Consider the following 21,709-nt stretch of genomic DNA (forward strand, 5'->3'; position numbering starts at 1 on the left):
CTGAGCCACAATATCTAGAGTCTGATCAGCTGTTTAGCATCTAATGGCCCAGCATGACAGCAAAATGGATCAGTACTATGGATGAGGCCTGAGGCACTAGAATATTTTGCCTGTTAAACATTTACCACCACATTACTGCCTGAAGCTCATACTCTAGATACAACAGTCAGTATGGCTTACTCTGTTCCTGTATTTCATATGTTCAGGGTTATATCATGATGATAAAGCATGCACAATTATTATTATTATTTTACTGCATTGGCAGGTGTCAGCCAGCAGCCTTGTTTCAGCTTGTGGACTCTCTCAAAAGAAGAGATTAGCAAATAAATCTCCCACCTGGCATTATGTGACCAAATTGCACAACACTTTGCTGATAAAAATAATTAGATTTGTCTTATCTTTGAATGTGCACAGACAGATAGGGTAGATAGGGCAATATATTGCAGAATTAATACAGAGTCTGTCACTGCAGGTGGGATCCATGTCCCACCTAGCTTCTTAGGTGGGGATTAGAGACAAGATCTAAGAAATGATTAATGCCTCACTGAGGTGCTTTTTGACTCCTTCAACAAGGCTCTTATTAATAGGTTTTTTTTTCTCAATCAGACTATTTTTGATTACTATGTTACTTATATGTAAGGGTGTAGGTCTATACATATGTTGTATATAGAATGTTTAAATGTGTGTTATGTATGTGTACACTTTGAGAGCAAGCTAATAAATTTCATTTTTAATGTGTGCCATTGTGTCCACAGTAAAAAATGACAACAAAGGTTGTCTGTCTGTCTGTCTGTCTGCCTATCTATCTATCTATCTATCTATCTATCTATCTATCACAATCTGGTATCCAATCTCTTCTTTTGAGGAGTTCATTGAGATTTCCAAAGTCCTTTATCTGTCAGGATGTAGATCTGGGTTGCTCTGAAAACCACCTGGAACCCACAATTGGCATATAGTGGGAAAACCTGATTGCTGACAGGTGACAACTGCTGGGAGCATATTACGCCTATACGGATTGCTGATACAACTTGCAAGTTCTAGTTTTGACCGACAATTCCCTATGTCATTTCACTTCAAGCAACTTTGGGGACCATCTTCTTCAGTCAGAATGAACACATCCAGTGGACACATCAGAGGAAATTTCTGTGAGATACGGAGCTGAGGCAAAAAGATGGTGCTTTTCTGTGGTAGCATCAACTTTGTAGAAAAGTCTCATTTGTAGTTATTAGGTTTGCCCCCTCCCATCAATGTCCTTTTAGAATGCAGAAAAGATAGATTGTTTCAAAGAACCTTTGGAATTTGAACTTTGTTTTGCTGATATGTTATTCATGACAGGTTGTGTAGTATTAATTTAGAACGACTGGTTAAGGCGTGACTATTGCTGAGGTGGTTTCAGCTTTAACTATGGCCATTTTAATGTTTATAGTTACTATGGATATTTTATTATACATATTGTTGTACGTGTTGTAAGTGGTAGGTGTTGGTGTTATAAATCATAATGAAATTGGCTACGTTTATTAATAAACTGCACATGGTAGAACATTATTATTATCAACATTGCCTCAGAATACGATAATGATAATTTCCACTGTCATTATTCCAAATTACTGGATCTTACGGGAAGGCTACTTAACAGGATATTATCACTGCATAAATGTGTATATGATTATACGGCATTCTATTCTTTTCTGTCTCTTTGACCTTTGGTGAGCCACGACAATCATTTTATTATAAGAGAAAATTGACAGTCCAGTCCTGCTCTTTGGCTCTTAGATAAAGACTTCAGTCGAAATCAACTGTCTCTTTCTACCTACAAGCCCTGTCCCATATAGGGTGCTGTTACTAGGGATTTTCACCGTTCCATTGTTTGGAGCACCTGGATTGAAAACAACCTTTAAAAATACGTGTTTTCTTTAATATAATTTTATTAAAATTTTATATTAGAAAACTATGGAACATAAAAGAAAAAGTTGAAAAAAGATATGAAAGAACCAAAGAAAAAAATGACACATAAAAGAAAGAAATACATCTATACATGCAATTTTCAATGTTCATTGCAGCAGTTACAAACATAGTAATTACCATTTCTAACCTCCCAAATTACATGTTCCCTTCTTCCCACAAAGGAAGGGATTTCCTTTGATCAATCAATCCCAAAAATCACCAATTCATTTTTATCCATTTTTCAGCAAAAAGTCCACAAAGGGTTTTCAGTATTTTACAAAGTAATTGTTGCTCTATTCTTTTTTTAAAAAAATGTATGTCTTCTTGTAAGAATTGTTCGTGTCAGATAACTTTTGTAAAGGGATTATCTATGTCGATTTATCAGTAAATATATCCAATAGTTGTAAACCACAGAGCTGTGAGTGGGGAATACAGATGCAAAGAGTTTTCTTTTATCCTCAGGCGCTGAGAGCAGTGTTTTCTGTTATCCATCTTTAAAAAATGAATTCCTGTCACCAATTTAGGCAAATATATTCAAGCATAGCTAGAAGACTAATTCATTATTCTGTCACTTTGTAAGTCTAATGGAACAAGAGCAGCTGTTGCTAAGTCTCTGAATACCTAAGATGGAACTCTTTTGAGTAATAGGATGGCAAAATCAGGGACTCTACACAGTGTACACAATGCCAAATTAATTGGAAAATAGATGGGCTGAAAGTTAAACATACTCTTGTGGCCTGTAAACATTTGTTCTGCATCTAAAATAACTTTGTTATGTTTAATTGAATGGGTTTTTGCTTCCAGCCCACAAATGAATCTTTAAACATCAATTATTTCATTTTTTAAAAAAAAAATCCTTGCAGGGTTATATGACATTACTTCTATTCTTTGTGCACATTAAGCAAAATGTGATGTGACTTTAATGCCACAATTAGGCTCAGGACAAAAAATATGTCAGGAAGATGTTGAACAACTTGAGAATGTGCTGGTAGAATAGCTTAAAGCCAATTTAACTTTGTTTCTCCATTTCTCCTATAACTGACTTATTTCATTTAATTATTTTTAAAAAGGGAATTATTACTACCAATGTTTCACAATTCTGAAAGCAGTATAAAAGAAATTAGTATCAACCATTAATATCAGTATCTTTATTAATTTTCAGAGTTCAGTTGTAAAATCTGGGCAAGAATGTTATGCATTTTTCATACTTCCTGTAATGTTGCTTTAGAATCCAAAGACCTAATAGCCACATATAAATAAGCTTTCTCATTGTTTTAGAGCCATATTAAGGTGCTCTATCTCTAAGATATCTGAATGAATTTGTTGATAGGTGTGATACAGAATCTCCTTTGCCATAGCACCTCATATTAGAATTCCTCAAAGTGGAAGTTAAATTAGGTCTATACTTGATGTTTATGGTGATTTACTGGATGTACAGTAGATGGTTATCCATCTCACATAAAGTAATTTTGGGCATTAATATAATAAAAACATCATTACAAAAACAAAATAAAAAACTGACAACCCATCAAAAGAATAATGGCTATCAAATATAAGCCAATTAAACAACACTTTCATACAACCACTGATCTGACCTATGCCTGAAAGTTAAGCCTAGTCTTAATAATTTTGCAGAAACAAGGCTAGTCTAATCAGATCTTCCAAAAGAAAGTGCTGCTACAGAGAAGGCATGCTTTCTGGATCCCTCCAAGTGATACTTCTTAATCAACAGGATTTTGAGCATTGCCCTTTTGCAAGTTCTCATGGGGTAGGTAGAAACAACTGGGTGGAAAAATGGTCCTTCAACTAAAGCTCCATGCTGTAAAGGACTTTATGGGTAGCAATGAACATCTTGAATTGTCTGCAGAAGTCTACTGGAAGCTAGTGCAACTCATGGCCCAAAGATCTAGTATAAGAGTACTGAGGTACACCCATAATTGTTCACTCTGCTGCATTCTGGACGAATTGAAGTTTTGTGTTCGTCAAGAATAGACCCATATAGAATATGGGCAAAAGCCCGAATTGACTATCTACCTCCTGATCCGGGAATAAGCGCATGCTCTTTAGAAGGCCAAATTTTTCACTATTTAGAAAATAGTGAAAACATTCTTGTTCTGTCAATTTTTTAATGAGAAATTAGCTTATTCATATTAGCTGATTTCATGCATTACAATAAGAATGTTTTTTCAAAGACAAAGAATAACGCACTTGATTGATTACCACTGGTACTTCCATGCTGTTTCAATCAAGTGTACCTAAATAAGTAACAGTATAATAATAAGGTCAAGGACAATCTAGCAAATCATAGGCATTAATTCCATTCTAGTTCTATAAAATTAAAGTAAATAATAGCGCCCTGTACCTCCTAGGTTTCAAATTATCGGATCCTTGTCACAAAATGTTTGCTTGAATATCTAACCTTTTAACAACTTACTGAATATTAAGAGGATGCAGTTCATATCTGTAAAAGTAGCAGGCATTGTCTCCTGCCACAATTCACAGGGATGGGCATTCTTAACACACTTTGGGTAGGAATATTGTATTTCAAACAAGCATCTCACATCTTAAGCCATGTAGGATTTTATACATTTTTATCAGCATCTTGAATTGCACCCAATGACAAATTGGTAACTAATACAGTTTAGTGACTATATGAACCATCACTAAATACAGTTTAGTGGCTATATGAATCATCATGTTCTTCACCATCTGCAGTTTCCAGGTGATATTTAGGTACAATCCCAGATAAAGCAAAATACGGAAGTTGAATAATGAGATGACAAGTTATGAATAACCATAATCAAGTTGTCTAGTCCTAAATGGTCATAACCAGAGCACCAGCCTAAACTGGGCAAAATCACAGTTCCAGCCTATTTAATTGAGCTGATTTAATTCAGAAAACATCTTCCAAATTATGAACCTGAAGAGGGAGCTTTTTATTTTTAGCTTTCTATTTTAAAGTTACAACTCCACTGTTAAAGAGAGTGAACCTGTCAGCTGCAAAGCTGACAGGCTAAGTTTGAGGCTGTTCAAGAGTTGAGCTCCTGTTACTTGCCCCAGCTCCTGCTCACCCAGCAGTTCAAAAGCAGGCAAATGTGAGTAGATAAATAGGTGCCACTTCAGTAGGAAGTTAACATAATTCCGTGCACTTCAGCTTATAGTCAGGCTGGCCACATGAACACAACAAAAGTGTCTTCGGACAGCACTGGCTCCCTTGGCAAAGAAACAGATGAGCGCCACCCCCTAGAGTCAGATACAACTGGACAAGGGAAACCTTTACCTTACCTTTTACATTTTCATCACAGAATAAGAGTTGTTACTTCCAAGGTCCAGAATGTGCAAAGTCCCAAAAGAAGACTTTGTGCCATTTCCTTTTTATGTTGTAAAAAAGCAGGCATTCTGGCAAGAAGACAAAATGATTATATGGCTTACAAAGGGAAGATCTGAAATAGAAAAGCGGAATCGGAAAACTATGCAATTGTTGCTCTGAAAAAAGGAAAAAGCCATGAAATAGTTGCCTCTTTCTTGCCAATGACCATATGAAAATCTTATTTATAACAATTTCTTCTTTAACTTCCTTTATTTATTTCCAGAGAAAATAAACAACCCCTAACATTCAAATTTATTTTGGAGAAAGGAAAAAAAAGGATAAATACATTTTAATCTAAACATACATACATATATACATACATACATATATACATATGTCGTGAAAATGGTAAATAAATCCGAGCACCAAGATAAAATCATAAGCAAAACTGTTTAATCTACAAAAGTACTTCCGGATAAGCGAACTCCCGGATCCCGTGTTTTATACTCTGACGATGTCGGTCGTTTGGCCGACGAAAGCTCAGTACTTTTGTAGATTAAACAATTTTCTTTATGATTTTATCCTGGTGCTTGGATTTATTTACCATTTTCACGACATTTGTATACCCGGGATTTGTGTTTTTAATATAATTAAGGACATATATACATATACATACATACATACATACATACTGCTGTAAAATTTGCATAAAAATACGACTCCTAGGCATGTCTATGGTACAAATAAAATACGAACACCAGGAGAGTATAAATATAAAAATATACTGCCAAGCTTTCGTTTGGAAACTCCAAACATCATCAGGGCTAAGGAGCCAGTAAACAATGATGACTTAAATGGGTTTTGCCGGCATCTGCAGCCGGCTCATGGACCGCGTCACCGGTCCCGGCCGGTTAATTAGTGTTCCAGATGTTTCTTTATTACTCTCCTTACGCTTCCTTCTATGGTTCTTCTGGATCGTTCCTTCCACTATCTCATTACTGGCATTCATCTCCACCACCACCCCTTTATCCTTATTTCCTTCCATAGTACTGACCCTCCTCCCCTTTTTGTTTTCATTTTCCACCCTGGGGGCATCTGTTTCTCCTCTATCAGTGTTACAAGCTTCCCTGGGCTCACAGACACTCCCCCCCACACACGCTTTTCTCAATCCCTGCTCCACACCCTTTTTTCTCACTCCTCCACTGTCATGAGTAACTTTCATACGGGTGTTGCATATTTGGGGGTCTATGCCCTCCTCCTCCATCCTGGCAATCTTCGTGTCGACAGTTCTCCACCGTTCCATGTGTGGAAGATCCAGCATGAGGACTCTGCAGCCTGACGCTGTGGGTAGGGGGGAGAAGAAGAACGAAAGCACGGCTCGATTGCCTAGGCATATGATGAAAGGGAGAGACACGGTGTTCTGCCTGGACCCTCTGCAGACAAGGAATACCCCCACCAACAATACAGCCCCCCCCCCCGGGATGAACACTTTGAAGTCCCCCCAAAGACGAGCACAGGAGAGGAGAGTGAGAATGCGGGGAATCAGAATGCAGAGATCTGGAGACCTGGTGTCCGCCTGAATACCGTTCCTATCAGCAACGGGGAAGAGCATGCAATAGGGAGGAGGGGGGATGATGAATTGAGAGACGGAGTTAGCCCCCAATCACCCAGCAAACAAATGGAACGGTGGAGAACTGTCGACACGAAGATTGCCAGGACGGAGGTGGAGGGCATAGACCCCCAAATATGCAACACCCATATGAAAGTTACTCATGACAGTGGAGGAGTGAGAAGAAAGGGAAAGCATTCAGAGAGAGAATAATCATGCAGATGTGGATTGGGAGAAGGAGAAGGGGAAATGCAAACCACTAGATAAACCCGATGGAGAGAACAGAGACAATCAGAGAGGCAAGGAGGTTGCTCTACTTACTTTAGAGCTCAAAGAAAAGGGCGCAGACTTTGGCTTGCTTATAAGAGACTCTCTCACTCCCTGGCGTTTTAAGCCCTGAGGATGCCGGCAGGTGACGGCGAAAGCTTTTTAAATTAAACTTTTATAGTTTTATTACCCTGGTGCTCACCTTATTTTGAATATGAATGCTCCCAGGGTTCATATTTTTAATGCTATTAACCATATATATGAAGTCCCATTCGTCATCTTCAGGCTGGTGTTTTCAGCTTCATGCTTCGAGCAGCAATGTGTGGTCTTAGCTGTTTCTTCCTTTTAACTGCCAGTGGGGGTATGAACTGATTGGGTGGGAGCTTGGCTGTGCTCTGATTGGGTGGAGGTGTGTTCTGATTGGTTATATATATTCATTCTCTGAGGTTTTCGCGGGTTTTTGTATGTAGGTCTTTGGTTATTTGGGTTTTCTCCCGCGTCAAATTGGAAGTGTCTTGGCGACGTTTCGACGAAGTCTCATTCGTCATCTTCAGGCTGGTGTTTTCAGCTTCGTGCTTCTAGGAGCACGAAGCCAAAAACACCAGCCTGAAGATGACAAATGAGACTTCATAGAAACGTCACCAAGACACTTCCAATTTGACGTGGGAGAAAACCCGAATAACCAAAGACCTACATATATATATAAACAAGCTGAAATGCTATCATGTCAAGGCTTTTTTTAAAAAAATGATAGATTTAAAGGTAGGTAAGGTTGGAAGAATTTATTTAGTCCTGACTTTTGTTTGATGCATTAGAAGAATGATAGCAGCCAAAATGTGCAACTGAAAAAGACATTTGGTTAAAAAAAAAATTGGCCAGAACATATTGTTTACTTGACTGTGATAAGTCAAGGTATCCTTTGGATTGTTTCATCCTGGTTAACCATTGTGCTTTCCCTGCCTAATTGTTTTGATACTTGTGTTGTTGTTTGCCACCCAGAGTCATCTTTATTCAGTTCACTTCAAAAGAAGAAGAAAATGTTTCTATTCTATAGCATTCTAAGACTACATTGAAATTCCCATCAGGGGAAAAAATAATACTATTTTACCTGAACTACCAACTTTTACAGTTTCTGTCCCTTTTCTTCTTTTAGTACAATGTTAAAGGTGTTGGCAGAAAGAGAATTATTGAGAAGTAAACTGACATTATAAATATCAAAGGTCATAAAGGAGTGAGAAGAAAAAGTAGCTGTTAAAAATCAAGTTTATATTCCATAGGGAAATTTTCCTGTATAGTACCTTCAAAAATAACAGTTCAGTTTTTAGTCTGCTAATGTTTTAAGGACTATTTTTTTTAAAAAAATGAAAGAGTTATATATGTGGAAGATTCCTTGCCTAAAAAGAAAATTCTTTCTTCTCCACATAAGTATAAGTTTGGCATTCAGTTGAGGAACTGTGTCCTTCTCTTCATCATTAGAGAATAATAAAGGGTTTACTCCAAACTCTGGCTGGGGAATTATGGGAGTTGAAGTCCACACATCTTAAGGGCCCCTATTTTGAAAAACACTGCTTGAGAACAAGGGCTACGGAGCAAAACCAAGCAAAACGTTAGTCTTAAGATTATATTGCTTCATGTAATCTATTTGTATTGCTGCCCAATTTTTGGGAGACCATTCCCTAAAAGAATTGACAGAGCCGATGTCTTTTGGAACAGGCTTTATTGTTGGTTCATTTTGATTAATAATTTGTTTATTTAGTGGTATTAGTTTTGTTATTTTATTTACATTAAATGCATTGATTTTATTCTTGCTCTGTTATTACGTTGTTAGAGATATTGATGGTTCATGATATACTAAGATAATAACAGCAACAATAGCAATAGCAATAATAATAAACAAATAATAAATGACTTTCATCTACTGCTGCCAGTGCATGTGCTATGATCAGTTGCATCAGTTCTGGGTCAAAGTGATTAAGTGGCTTGTAGATTTCTGAGTAAAGTTTCCTTCTTATTTTTATGTATGAAGTAATAGTTGGGTTTCCATACTGTGTCATTTTAAATAACAGCTTAAAATATTCTTGTTCAAATGCACCTTGAAAGAATTAGACTTCCTTTCAAATGGATCTTAAATACTCAACATTGTTTTCATTGTTTAGTTTATTATTTGAACTTACGTTTATTGAGTATTATTTTTAATTTTGGTTGTGCATCCTTTTGGGCTACGTCAGATAATAAGAAAAATAATATCATCCATGGTACTTGAGCTGACTGATCACCAATACCTGTAAGTGTAAGTAATAGGAAAAAGCTTAGTGCCCTATTCTTATGTAGGTCAGTTTAAAAAGCAATCACATTTTCCATGTTATTTTACTGCCATCTAGTGATAGAATTAAATATTTTTTTTGTCTTTTAAGATCAGTATTTTTATGACTCACCTGTCTAATTATGGCAATGATCGATTGGGTTTATACACCTTTGCCAATCTGGCCAATTTTGTTCAAAGCTGGACCAACTTAAAGCTGCAGACTCTACCTCCATTTCAATTGGCTCACAAATACTTTGAACTCTTTCCAGAGCAAAAGGACCCACTCTGGCAGGTAAGACATGCACTGCAAGAGTCCTGTCGTTTTAGCCACTGTAAACTTTAAATTTAGCATATGTAATCAAGTATTATTGATGGAAAGCATATAATGTGTACATGATAAAGAATGAGGTGTTTTCTCTGCTTTATTTTTTATTCCTATTAATGCTGATGTAGTTTTTAACTGCTTCAATGTTGATAGTAGCAATATTGAAAATATGAAAACATAATATGAAAAAAATGCAATAGTATTCTATGGTCACATCAGTCAGAATAAAGCTGAAAGGGACCTTGGAGGTCTTCTAGTCCAACCCTCTGCTGAAGCAGAAAACCCTAGACCAGCGGCCCCACCTTTTGGGCACCAGGGACCATTTCCATGGAGAGAAGTTTTCTGCAGATCAGAGAGTGCATGGTTTCACGTGCTGCCTGCATCCCACAAATGGGGCTTCACTTGTTTGTGTAGCCCGATTTCTGGGATGCCACAGACTAGTGCTGGTCTCCTAGCCATTCCAGACAAGTGGCTGTCCACCCTTCTTAAAAGCCTCCAGTGATGGAGCATGCACAATTTCTGAAGGCCAGCTGTTCCACTACTTAATTGTTCTCACTGTCTTGATTAGTTTCCATCCGTTGTTTCTTGTCTTACATTCTTGGAAAATAAATTGACACCCCCCCCCCTTCTTTGTGGCAGCCCCTCAAATACTGGAATATTGCTATCATGTCACCCCTAGTCCTTCTTAATCACAATAAGAAACAATTTGTCTTATACAAAGTATTTGAGCTAGAGAAATCTTCATGAATAAAGGAGAATAAAGCAGTAAAAGTAACGACTGGCATGTATTACTTCGGTCTTCTAAAGTATATACAATGAATATATACAACTCACATTTGCCAAAAATGAAAGTTCTAACATATCTAAAAGTGCACTTTACAAAAGGCTCTCAAATCTTCTGTTTAAATCACAGCCTTAAATATTAGATTTTAATATTTAATATCTTAAATATTAAGAAAGTATCATGTAACTCAGAGGGATATTCATGAATAATCATGCAAGAAGGATAATATTAAGCCATAAATTATTCTAGTATCTTAATAAAAATAAAAAATGGTCTATATTTAGAGTAGAATAAAATAAGCTCATAATTGTAAAGGAATAGTATTATTAATAGCAATATTCATTTTTTATTTTTCATAGATTAATAAGTTAAGACTTATTTTTCACTAGATGTATTTGGCTTCTGTATTTTCTTCAGTACAGCTAAACACTCGATTAGTGTTGCATAGATCAGTGCTAAAAAACTGAAAACTAATATAAGATCACTTTTCTCTCAATTTAGAATCCTTGTGATGACAAACGACATAGAGATATCTGGTCTAAAGAAAAAACTTGTGATCGTTTACCAAAATTCCTGGTTATTGGACCACAAAAAACTGGTAAAAACTTTATAAGGGTGTGATTCAAGAATAGAAGCATGTGGCCTGGGATTGTATGCCAATAACTTTTTCATATTGTTATAACTCCATCTCTCAAGACATGTAAAGCCAAGATGTTTGGACTTTTTAAATTATTTTTTAAATTGGAATGGGGGCAACAAACTCTCATTGGATCCCCAATGAATCCTGAAACAACAATAGATTCTGGTCATGCCCTCTTTGGGGAGTACCATGTATGGTATAGTTCTTGAAACCACAGCCATGCTGTCACCTGCTTCTCAAGCAAGAGCTATGAGTCTAGGACAGGGGTCGGCCACTTGGACCCATTTCCCAGAGAAAAGAAAACACTGGGAGCCACAAAACGTGTGCACACACACATGCGAGGGGGGGGGAGAGCTTGATTTAAGAGTTTAATTAAAAAGAAATAGAGGCTGCTGTGCATGAGTTCTCTCCCTCCCTCCCTCTCTCTCTCTCCCTCTCTTTATCTCCCTCCCTCTCTCTCTCTCTCTCCCTCTCTCTCCGATCTTCTGACAAGCTGACACACATTCTCTCCTGCCCTTGGTCTGTCAGTCCTCTTCCCCCACTCAGTGTGTGTGTGTGAGAGAGAGAGAGTGAGGCCATGTGTGTATGTGTGTGTGAGAGAGAGCTGCTGTTTCCTGCTGAGATGCAGCAAAGGCAGGAGCCCCACCCAATAAGCTTGTCAGCTTGTCCAAGAACAGCGTGAGGCCACTCTCTCTTTTTTACACACAGAGAGAGAGAGAGGGAGGGAGAGAGCGCAAGTGCCTCTCTCTCTCTCTCTCTCAATGGCAGAGGAGGCTGGGAGCCGCAGGAGAAAGCTCAAAGAGCCACATGCAGCTCCCAAGCCGCAAGTTGCCAACCCGTGGTCTAGGAGGACCTTCAAATTCTGTACCAGCTCAACCAGAAAGAGAACCTCATCCAGAGTCAAAGATGACATATTTCCAGGGCCTGGGGTGGAGGCAAAAAGCCAAACTGCTTCAGGGTTGAGTGTTGTCCTTTTGTTTTCATGCCGAACCCAAAAGTTTCCTTTTAGTGACTTTGCAATGTTTTACACAAAAACATTAAAGCACTTTATCTTGATTCGTTTTCCCATGTAGATGCTGCCTCAATAAAAGTCAAAGAAAGCTGTTTGTTTCTTTGTTTGTTTTTCTTTAAAATACTTTGCTTTGCCAGATTCAATCTGAGTCAGTCACCGCGAACCACAGGTTATAAGTGACCGACCCAGATTGGATCTTGCAACATTATCCTAGGACACCTATATTTGCCTTCATACTTTGTTTTGCTTTCTACTTTGTTTTATTTGCTAGTGTAAATGCGATGCTTACTAAAGGAGCTGTTTAACTCTACATGAAATAAGGATCTGATTGACAGAGTGCAGAAGTTTCATCTCAACTCTTGGACTGTTACTCTTTTTGCAGGCACAACAGCATTATATTTGTTCCTGATCATGCATCCTTCCATCATTAGTAACTCCCCCAGCCCCAAAACCTTTGAGGAGGTACAGTTCTTTAATAGAAATAACTACCACAGGGGGATTGATTGGTAAGATGGGCTACTAGTATGAATCTAAATCATTCTGTATTATGCACAATACAAAAAAAACATGCCGTATCTAATGTGTGCAACTTAGTATGAACTTTTACAATTCTTCTAAAAATTCTGTGTGTATAAGGTAGTCCTCAGCAGCAAGTATCATTTTTCCTGTTTTTGCTTGGAAATTGGAATCTATATAAACAGGGAATTGCATTAATTGTGCAAGGACTCGAAAATTAATTAAAAAGTCAGCTGCATATTATTGTGGTGTAAATGCAAATATCTAAGCGGTCAAAAGTCTGAGTTTCCATTAAAAAATTAAATAAATTTTTATTTACTGAAGCAATATATTGAAATAGGAGTGAAAAGTCTGCTACATTTTTCATAGAAATTTCTAAGCACTTCCACAATTTCAAATAAATATTTTCTATATGTACTGCGGTATATGGTATTCCAACTTCATGGGTCAACATCTCATTTCTTTTTAAATGAGCATACTTGAATCTGGCTTAACCAAGCCATTTCTTTTTCCTCCTCTCTGAAACTTTCATACCTTCCCCACACAAAATAATGTTCACTGAAATCAGTGCACTTACTTATTGGAAAATGGAAAGTGAGTTATAGCTTAATAGTATTTCAAACAAGTTACTTTTTATTATACCAAGTCCGCTAACATACATAAGTCATATTTCTACAAGTCCCATAAAATGAAAGTAGAAAGTGTTACTAAAAAAAATACTTTAAAATTTTCATTTTGAAGACAAACTCTATACCATTGGTGGCAAACCTATAGCACGGGTGCCAGAGGCGGCACTCGGAGCCCTCTCTGTGGCGTTGCCCCAGCTTTGCCTCCCCCGCGATCCCCTCCTCTCCAACAGCTCCCCTGAAGGAGAGTCACCCTCAAGTGTGGCCCACACGGAGCAGCGCAGCCAAGGACATGGCAGCCAGGCAGCGTAGACAAGACTCTGCCTTCACACCCCATTATGCAGTTGATGCTGCAGGGTGCGGGCAGAGGGTGTGGCCGCCATAGTGCTGCTGGGCTTCCTGGGCGACCGGCGGGCCCTGGAGGCGGTGTGTGGTCCTGTGGGCAGGCAGGATGGGGGCAGAGCGGGGGCGGGGCAGGGGGTGGAGTGGGGACGGGGCCAGTTTTTTGGGCACTCGGTCTCTACAAGATTTGCCATTACTGCTCTATACCATGGACTTTTAACTTTTAACAAGGGTAGTGGCAAAGACAATATGTAAGTACTATTTGAATCAATGCAAGAGCCCTGAAAACAAATGGAAATTTTGGTTGTATCACTTCACAGCTGCGATATATGTAACGCATTCTAACTAGCTTTGTAAAATGTCAAAAATTACAAGCAGATTTTTATATGACGTAAAAACCCCTTGCTGTTTCTTTGTCATAAAGATGATAGAGTTACTGCTGAATCTGACCAGTTTAAATCTAACTCAAAGCAAATCACATCCAGATCTCCTTTTCTAAAGTTAACTTAAGATGTAATACTTTCTGTTTAGAAAATACAATTACTGTAGGTAGAGAACTACAAAGCTGAAAAATCACTTGACAGTGTTCTATTTATAATTGGTTTTCACATATATGCAAGGTAGCAAAAATGATATGCTTTGCTAGAAAAATAGCTTTAATATACCCAGCATAACCTTTTCCCCCATATAATGCTGTACTGAAATATTTTTCATATTTTGTAGGTATATGGAATTCTTTCCTACACCATCCAATGTAACCACTGATTTTCTCTTTGAGAAGAGTGCTAATTATTTTCATTCTGAAGAAGCCCCTAGACGAGCTGCTTCTTTAATTCCTAAGGCAAAAATCATAACTATTCTCATTGATCCATCAGATCGAGCGTATTCCTGGTATCAGGTATAAATTTTAACAAAATGCAACTTCTATGTGTATGCATGATAAATTATGATGGTTTGCTTCTGTTATTCATTGCGCGCCATAATTATAGTCAGAAGTATGGATTATTATTGGCAAGTCCATAATTGATAGACTTAAAAACTGTCAATGAAAGCTTTTTGATCCCTTCTTTAATTGTAATTCAGATGTTTATTGGGCAGAAAGCCATCTTACTGAGAATTGACTGCTACAATTTAAGAATAAACATACTCAGCAAACAGAAGTCAACAATTTTTTCAAAACATCAAGCAAGAAAAAGCTTTATTGCTAAAACAGAAAATATAACTGTTATTTTGCTAAGATTCTGTCAAACAATAAAATGTCTTATCAAATGAAATAAATCAGATTGTTCCTTTTTCAATTTTTTATTTATTTTTTATTCAAGAGTTGAAATACAAAAAACAACCAGGATCCATCTTCCAGATTGTTATGCTTAAAAACATTGAAACAAATATTATAAGTATTACATTTTACATACTTTTGCTTCTGTATTCTTCTATACTGGTTAATCTAACCCTTGCTAGTATTAAATCCAGCAAAATGCTTGCTTTGTATTTGGCCTTGAATCAAGGAGGTACAGTAGCTGCGTTGGAAGGTGAATACTCAGAAATGAAGAAGCAGTTGTATATTCTGAACTTGAACTAACTTTGCCTTACAGTTGACATCCGTAAATTTGTTTTTCAGCACCAAAGATTTCATAAAGACCCAGCCGCTCTAAAATTTTCATTTTATCAAGTGATCACTGCAGGACATCATGCTTCACCAGAACTTAAGATCCTGCAGAAGAAATGTCTGATACCAGGATGGTTTGCCATTCACATAGAAAGATGGTTAACTTATTTTCCGTCTTATCAGGTAAACAGCATTATGTCTCAAACTATTCAGAATGTAATGAGTAGGCAGCATTTTTAGTGCTCACAAGTTTTTTAGTTTGTTTTTTTCTGGGCCAGAGCAATAGATTGCCTCAGCAAAACTTCACCTGCACATTGTTCTATTAAGTGGTGCCAGCCTGCATTCCAGGGACTGCAGCTGATCTAAAGGTGGCCCACCCATGCTGCATCCATTCCCTTTGTTATTCATTTTATTCTATTATGTGGGATATTCATGAATTTGCATCTGAGTGTAGATTGTCCAAAACCTGAATAATATGCCCTTGTACAACCTGTATATTTCTTGGCCTGACAGACTCAATTTTCCTTCTCTCTTTTAAAGAACACTTTCTGCTTATGTAATCGTTTTAAAATTCTAGCTCAGTGATGGCGAACTTTAGAGACCGAGTGCCAAACTGTAACCCAAAACCCATTTATTTATCGCAAAGTGCCAGGGCTGCATCAGCATTGTGATGCCCTCGGGGGGAGGACAGGGAGGCCCCTCTGAGTGCCGCCTCTAGCACACAAAAGCTGGGGGCGCAAAAAATGGGTCATTGCTGCAAGGCGCAAAAACAGCCGCCGCCGCACTGCGGGGTGGAGATACAAAACGCTGCATCATGCAAAAACAGGGCAGGGCTAGTGAGTATCACACAGGCACTAGCCCCACCCCATTTGCAGTGCAAAATGCTTCCCCCTCCCTTTTCTTCCAGTCCAACAATGGTTGGTGAGCTCTGCTCTACCACCTCTAGTCGAGCTTGCTAGTCGGCCGCTTCGCCTCCTTTGTGGTGGATGGGGCTCCTGCTGTGGCCAGCGGTGGCAGCCTGATGGACCTGCTGCTGGCGGTGGTGCGCATGCCAACAGAGAGGGCTCTGCGTGCCACCTCTGGAATGCATGCCATAGGTTCGCCACCACTGTTCTAGCTGTTTCAAGCAGGACCAGCTTAATGAGGTTTCATGCTTTAGGCCACTACTATTCTTCATTGCTGTCATCCTGTAGCTCCTACCAAAGACAATATCTGGTTCAAACAGTACATATCCCACTGTCTGTTAACTAGGGTAGAGTTGAAAATGATACTTGATCCCTCAACTGTCCCAAATCTTAAGTACAGTTGGTTTAGATACTAGAGAAAACTGGTCAATCATATTCAGGAAAGTCCAGTTGCCTTTTGAAAAGTACCTTTAGACCAGAGGTAGGCCACCTTGGCTCTTTTATGACTCGTGGACTTCAACTCCCAGAATTCCTGAGCCAGCATGGCTAAGCTTGGAAACCTCTCCCTTTCCCCTCACCATGGCTGGCTCAGGAATTCTGGGAATTGAAGTCCACGAGTCATAAAAGAGCCAAGGTTGCCTACCCCTGCTTTAGACTCAACCGTATTGCAAAGGGAGTATGTTACAGGTCCAGGCAACTGAGTTTCCCATTATGCCTCCAACAATAAGTGTCCCATCCATGATTGGTAATCTGTAACTTATTTATTTACTTAGTGTATGGCATCTACAGAGGTCATGCAATCACTGATGTACAAATTCAACTTAAATAAAGCATCAGCAAATATATATATGTATATATATAAGATGTGGACAATACAGTATATTAAATTAAGATAAAACCATAATGAAATCACTATAATATGGAGCCATAGAATTGCCATAGGATAGATGTTACAGTATAATTCAATATCTAAGGAAGTTAACCATCTAACTGCTTCTGGTATGGTTGCCATGAGATCATCCCAGGTGCCTTGAAGTTTCCTGAGTAGACTTTCTTCAACTATATGTGTTCTAGTTGTTCTGGAGCATCACAGTTGCATTGTGGATTCTCAGCCCTCCCCCACTTAAAGAGCTTTGCCTTAGTTCTGGCATGGCCTGTCCTGATCCTATTCAGGTGGCTCCATATTTTTCAAGACAACCGCATTCCTGGAAATGGATTTGTTGGATCTATGTTATTTGTTGGTTGGGATTATTAAAAGTTGCCCATCCTAATCACCATTCTTCATCTAGATCGTAAGACTGTGATATGTTATCCCAAATTGGATTCCTAGACTTAAGCCTGGTGAAAGGTAGTGAGTCTAATATTTTCACGCATTGGAAGATAAGCATATTTTTATAGTTTGCCATTTTGAAATTTGCGTATACATTTTTCAAGGTAAATCACATTTAATTTCTTACTAATCGATTTGGTTTCTCTTGAAACCTCATTTTATTTCTCAGTCACTAGTGGTATATCAAGCAGTTTCCAATTCAGATCAATTTCATGTAATGAAATCAACATTGATGAAATGTCAAATAAATATGAATGGATTTAAACCTTATTCAATTTGTACATCCTTTCCTTTTTAAAACTGTACTTCACATACGTGAAAAAATAAGCTTCAAGTTGCTGTTTATAAAATCTTGAATGCAGAATTGATTGTTGGTTGTTGTTTTTTCTTTCTTTCTTTCTTTGCAGTTACTAATTATTGATGGACAGCAATTGAGAAATGACCCAGCTATAGTAATGGAAGAAGTGCAGAGATTTCTTGGAGTTACTCCTCATTATAATTATTCAGAAGCTTTAACGTGAGTTAAGTTGTTGATTTAACGTATTATATACAATTAAATTGTACAGAATAAATAAAGCAATTCATACAATTGTAATTTGGCTTGATAAATCAAAATATGCATAAATATTTTATACCTTCACATAAGCTATGTTTGAATCAGGCAGTCCATAATTAATGCTTATTTTTCTAAGCTAAGAAATTGGGGTTACAAGATTTGGAAGAAAGAGAAAATTATGATTAGAAATATTCTGTTTTACTTCTACAAAAAGAATATAAAAGAGCAATGTACATGGATACACATACAAAGGAATACACACCTTGGTCAAATATCCTATTTAAAAGCCATAGTATAATTTTTTATTTATTTCTTCTCTCTAAAACATTTTTTAAACCCTTTTTCTCAAAAAGATATACTTCTAACATTTCTTTTGGAAGTACATTCCCAAAGAAACAATTAATATATCAATCAATGAATGATAAATCATTGTACTTAATAACAAGTATATTATTAATTTGATAATATCAGCATTATAGTTTGGGATTTGCTCAAATACTACTCCATTAAACCAGAAGAATGCTAGCAACTATTCACCACCATTGAATTTCCATAAATCTTCCTTTAAAATGAATAAACTGAAGTATTTCAGAGTGGGCAGAAGCTGAGATAAAGGAAGGACTGCATCTGGTAAACTGTTTCTACCTTTTAAACTGGCAAATAGAATGATATGCCTTTTTTCCACTCATTTTTCCACTTACAGCAAAAGATTTTTCATCCAAAAGCAAGAAGAACCAAAACTCATCTTTTTTTCCTTTGACAGAAAAATACAATGCTAACATCATTCACATGGCATCCAGGGTGTCTAATAAATAATTACACACAGAGACCATTTGAACTTAAACCATTTATTCCCTTGCCCTTAAAAAGAGATTGATAACCTTGGTCTGTGTCTTTGTATGGGATCTTGATATCTGTTCTCATAAGAAACACTCAGAATAATATGGTGTCCATTCCTAGCTCTGTTTCGTGCCTCGGAATCAACTCTGCTTTTGTTTGTTTGTTTTCTTGTGGCATGTATAGCAAATTGAGTTTAATTACTGAGAGATAAAGTTGATTGTCGGCAAAAAATGGATCAAATTCACTTCTAGAGCAGTTCTGTTCAGTTTTCTACTTCTTTTACTTCAGAGTGCTTAACCTGAAATACTGTGAATTATTACCAGCTGCATCTAAATCAGTGGTTCTCAACCTGTGGGTCAGGACCCCATTTGGGGTCGAACGACCATTTCATGGGGGTTGCCAAACAATGCAGTCCGCCATTTTTTCCCCCTTTTCCTTAGCTGTGCTACTCCCTTTTATTCTATTGGCTTTTGAAAGCCAATAGAATAGACTCTCTTGAATAGAGTCTAATTCTATTTGCTTTCAAAAGCCAGTAGGAATTGTCCAGGCTGTCTCTGCCCTGCTGAGCCCGCCAAAAGTCCCATTCTGCAAACGGTGCTGCACCAGTTGAGTAGTCCTCAACTTACGACCAGTTGAGTAGTCCTCAACTTACGACTGGTTGGGGGTCGCAGCATTAAAAAGGTTGAAAACCACTGATCTAAATCAAAGTGCTTGTCTTTCTTTCTTGGGCAAAATGATTTGTTAAAATGTTTCCATTTAAAACAGCTCATTTTTTCAAAAGCTCTTATTTCATTCCAGCCCTCTTACTTTTTTGAATTTGGATATTCTTATTTCAGTTTACAAGCTAGCAAATAACCAATCAATTTTGCTGAAACCAATGACACCAAACGTGGTGCACGTTTGTTACAAATATAATCCATAGAATGAGGTAGTGTAAACCTAGAACACGCAGTAATCTCTTAAGCATCCCACTGTTGTGTTTGTGAGGAGGCAGGGACAATGTACTAGTTATTTCTTTCAAGAAATGTGCTGATCATTGACTTAGTACAATATGCAAACCAAGCTAATATTGTATATGATATCAACTCCTATGTTGGCATTGAGCATGATAATCGTTGTTATATATTATCAATAGATTATCAAGATAATCATTGATACATATGCATAAATGTGAACATTAGGAACATTTTATGTATCACAACTTGTAAATTATGTATAGAAGATAGAAATACATAAAATCAATCCATGTATATGTATTTTAATGCTTTACAATCTAATTTTCTTGACTTGGAAAATCCTGAGAATTAATTACATGGTCTGCCAAACTTTTTGATTAAGAAATCTTAAAATATATTCTCTACAACTTTATATATATATTCTTTATAACTCTGTTACACTGTGCCAAATTGGAAGAATAGTGAGTCAGGTTATCAATCTGTTTTGGCCTTGCAAAAACTTCCTGGCAAAAAAATATCCATTCTATCCTGGAGATTCCAGATACCATACCTGAAATATGAAAAATCATATGCTCAATCATTAAGGTGTAGATTTATCTTGTATTTTATGTCATTTGATTTCTCTTATGAGCGATAGTCTTTTTCCTGCTCTTCTACTTCCCAGCTGTGAGGGAAATAGCTGATACCAGGAGAATAAAGAAGTCAGGCAAACCATTTTTTGTTCCTTCTGTCACTATATTCTGGACCTCCATTAAAAAATATAAATGAGAGTAATAACTATGTCCTTCCTATAGGACAGAACAAGATAGTAGCTGGCTGAATTACTGGCTCCAGTCATGTTAATTCCGTCTGGAGGTCATAAAGAGTAGGCTAAAGGTTATGCAGACAAGGCAATAAAAAGGGTTGACTATCATTTGCCTAACTAGGAAATGAAAGCATTTATTGAGTTTAAATGTAGTATATGTTTCAGGTTTGACTCACACAAAGGTTTTTGGTGTCAACTTCTGGAAGAAGGAAAAACAAAATGTCTTGGAAAGAGCAAAGGGAGAAAATACCCTCCAATGGACTCTGAGGTAAACCCTTATTTTAGATGTACAATGGATAAAGTCCACTATGTTGAAATACAACACATTTTGTGGGGGGAAACTTTGCCCTTTAAATTTGTGGCACTTAAAAATGTGTTGCTGGTACTGGATTGTGCCCATTTAGGACACAATCACATATGGATTGTCATTAAAAATTACTTAGTATTTAGCAGAAATAATTAATTTTATCTGATCTTACTTGCTAATCATGCATAATCTGCTCCCATTCTACTGAGGCTGATTGCCTCTATATTTATTTTGAGGAAAAATGTAGAATATTCAAAGAAATAGAATCTTATGTGCCAATCTATAAGTTAAGAGGTTTTCCTATAAATCAGAAAGTCAAATCATTCAATGTTAAAATATATTAGCTGGACTAGTTGAAAAGTTGTGCTGAGAATAATTATTGGTTTCATGCATTGATTTCATTCATTTCATGCCACAACCCCACAAGATGCTCAGCAGATTTAATATACATTTAACATATTCATACTAAAGAGTATTGACAGAACTATTTCAAAAATGGGTTGAAAATCACTGATCAGTTGTTTGGGAAGGGGAAGTACTAAGCCTGCATTTTATGCTTCTTGAGCTTATAAGTCAAGTGTAATATTTTAAAAAGGACACAAATGTGCAACCTAGATACTGAAATTAAAAGGGAAATCATATATACTTTCTCATCTTTCTTCCTGGTATGCAATCTCTGCTAGATGGATAAGAATTTTTGTGTGTTCATTAGTTATCTACT

At 37.2% G+C, this 21,709-nt stretch overlaps 1 protein-coding gene across 2 annotated transcripts in view; it reads left to right on the forward strand.

Annotated features, from left to right (window-relative positions):
- The window catches only part of LOC120307701 (bifunctional heparan sulfate N-deacetylase/N-sulfotransferase 3), an 80,097-nt gene that overhangs the window by 55,796 nt on the left and 2,592 nt on the right, over positions 1-21,709 (forward strand). The window contains exons 7-13 of one of the 2 annotated variants that reach the window (XM_039342722.1): positions 9,545-9,727; positions 11,046-11,142; positions 12,579-12,702; positions 14,404-14,578; positions 15,302-15,472; positions 17,932-18,041; positions 20,847-20,949. In XM_039342722.1, coding sequence (XP_039198656.1) covers positions 9,545-9,727; positions 11,046-11,142; positions 12,579-12,702; positions 14,404-14,578; positions 15,302-15,472; positions 17,932-18,041; positions 20,847-20,949 — 963 coding nt within the window. Of the gene's footprint in view, positions 1-9,544; positions 9,728-11,045; positions 11,143-12,578; positions 12,703-14,403; positions 14,579-15,301; positions 15,473-17,931; positions 18,042-20,846; positions 21,574-21,709 lie in introns of those variants that run through there. The other variant, XM_039342721.1, reaches the window with a different exon arrangement.

Source organism: Crotalus tigris, unplaced genomic scaffold (assembly GCF_016545835.1).
Source record: "Crotalus tigris isolate CLP2741 ecotype Arizona unplaced genomic scaffold, ASM1654583v1 scf7180000017804.1919176, whole genome shotgun sequence".
NCBI lineage: Eukaryota > Metazoa > Chordata > Lepidosauria > Squamata > Viperidae > Crotalus > Crotalus tigris.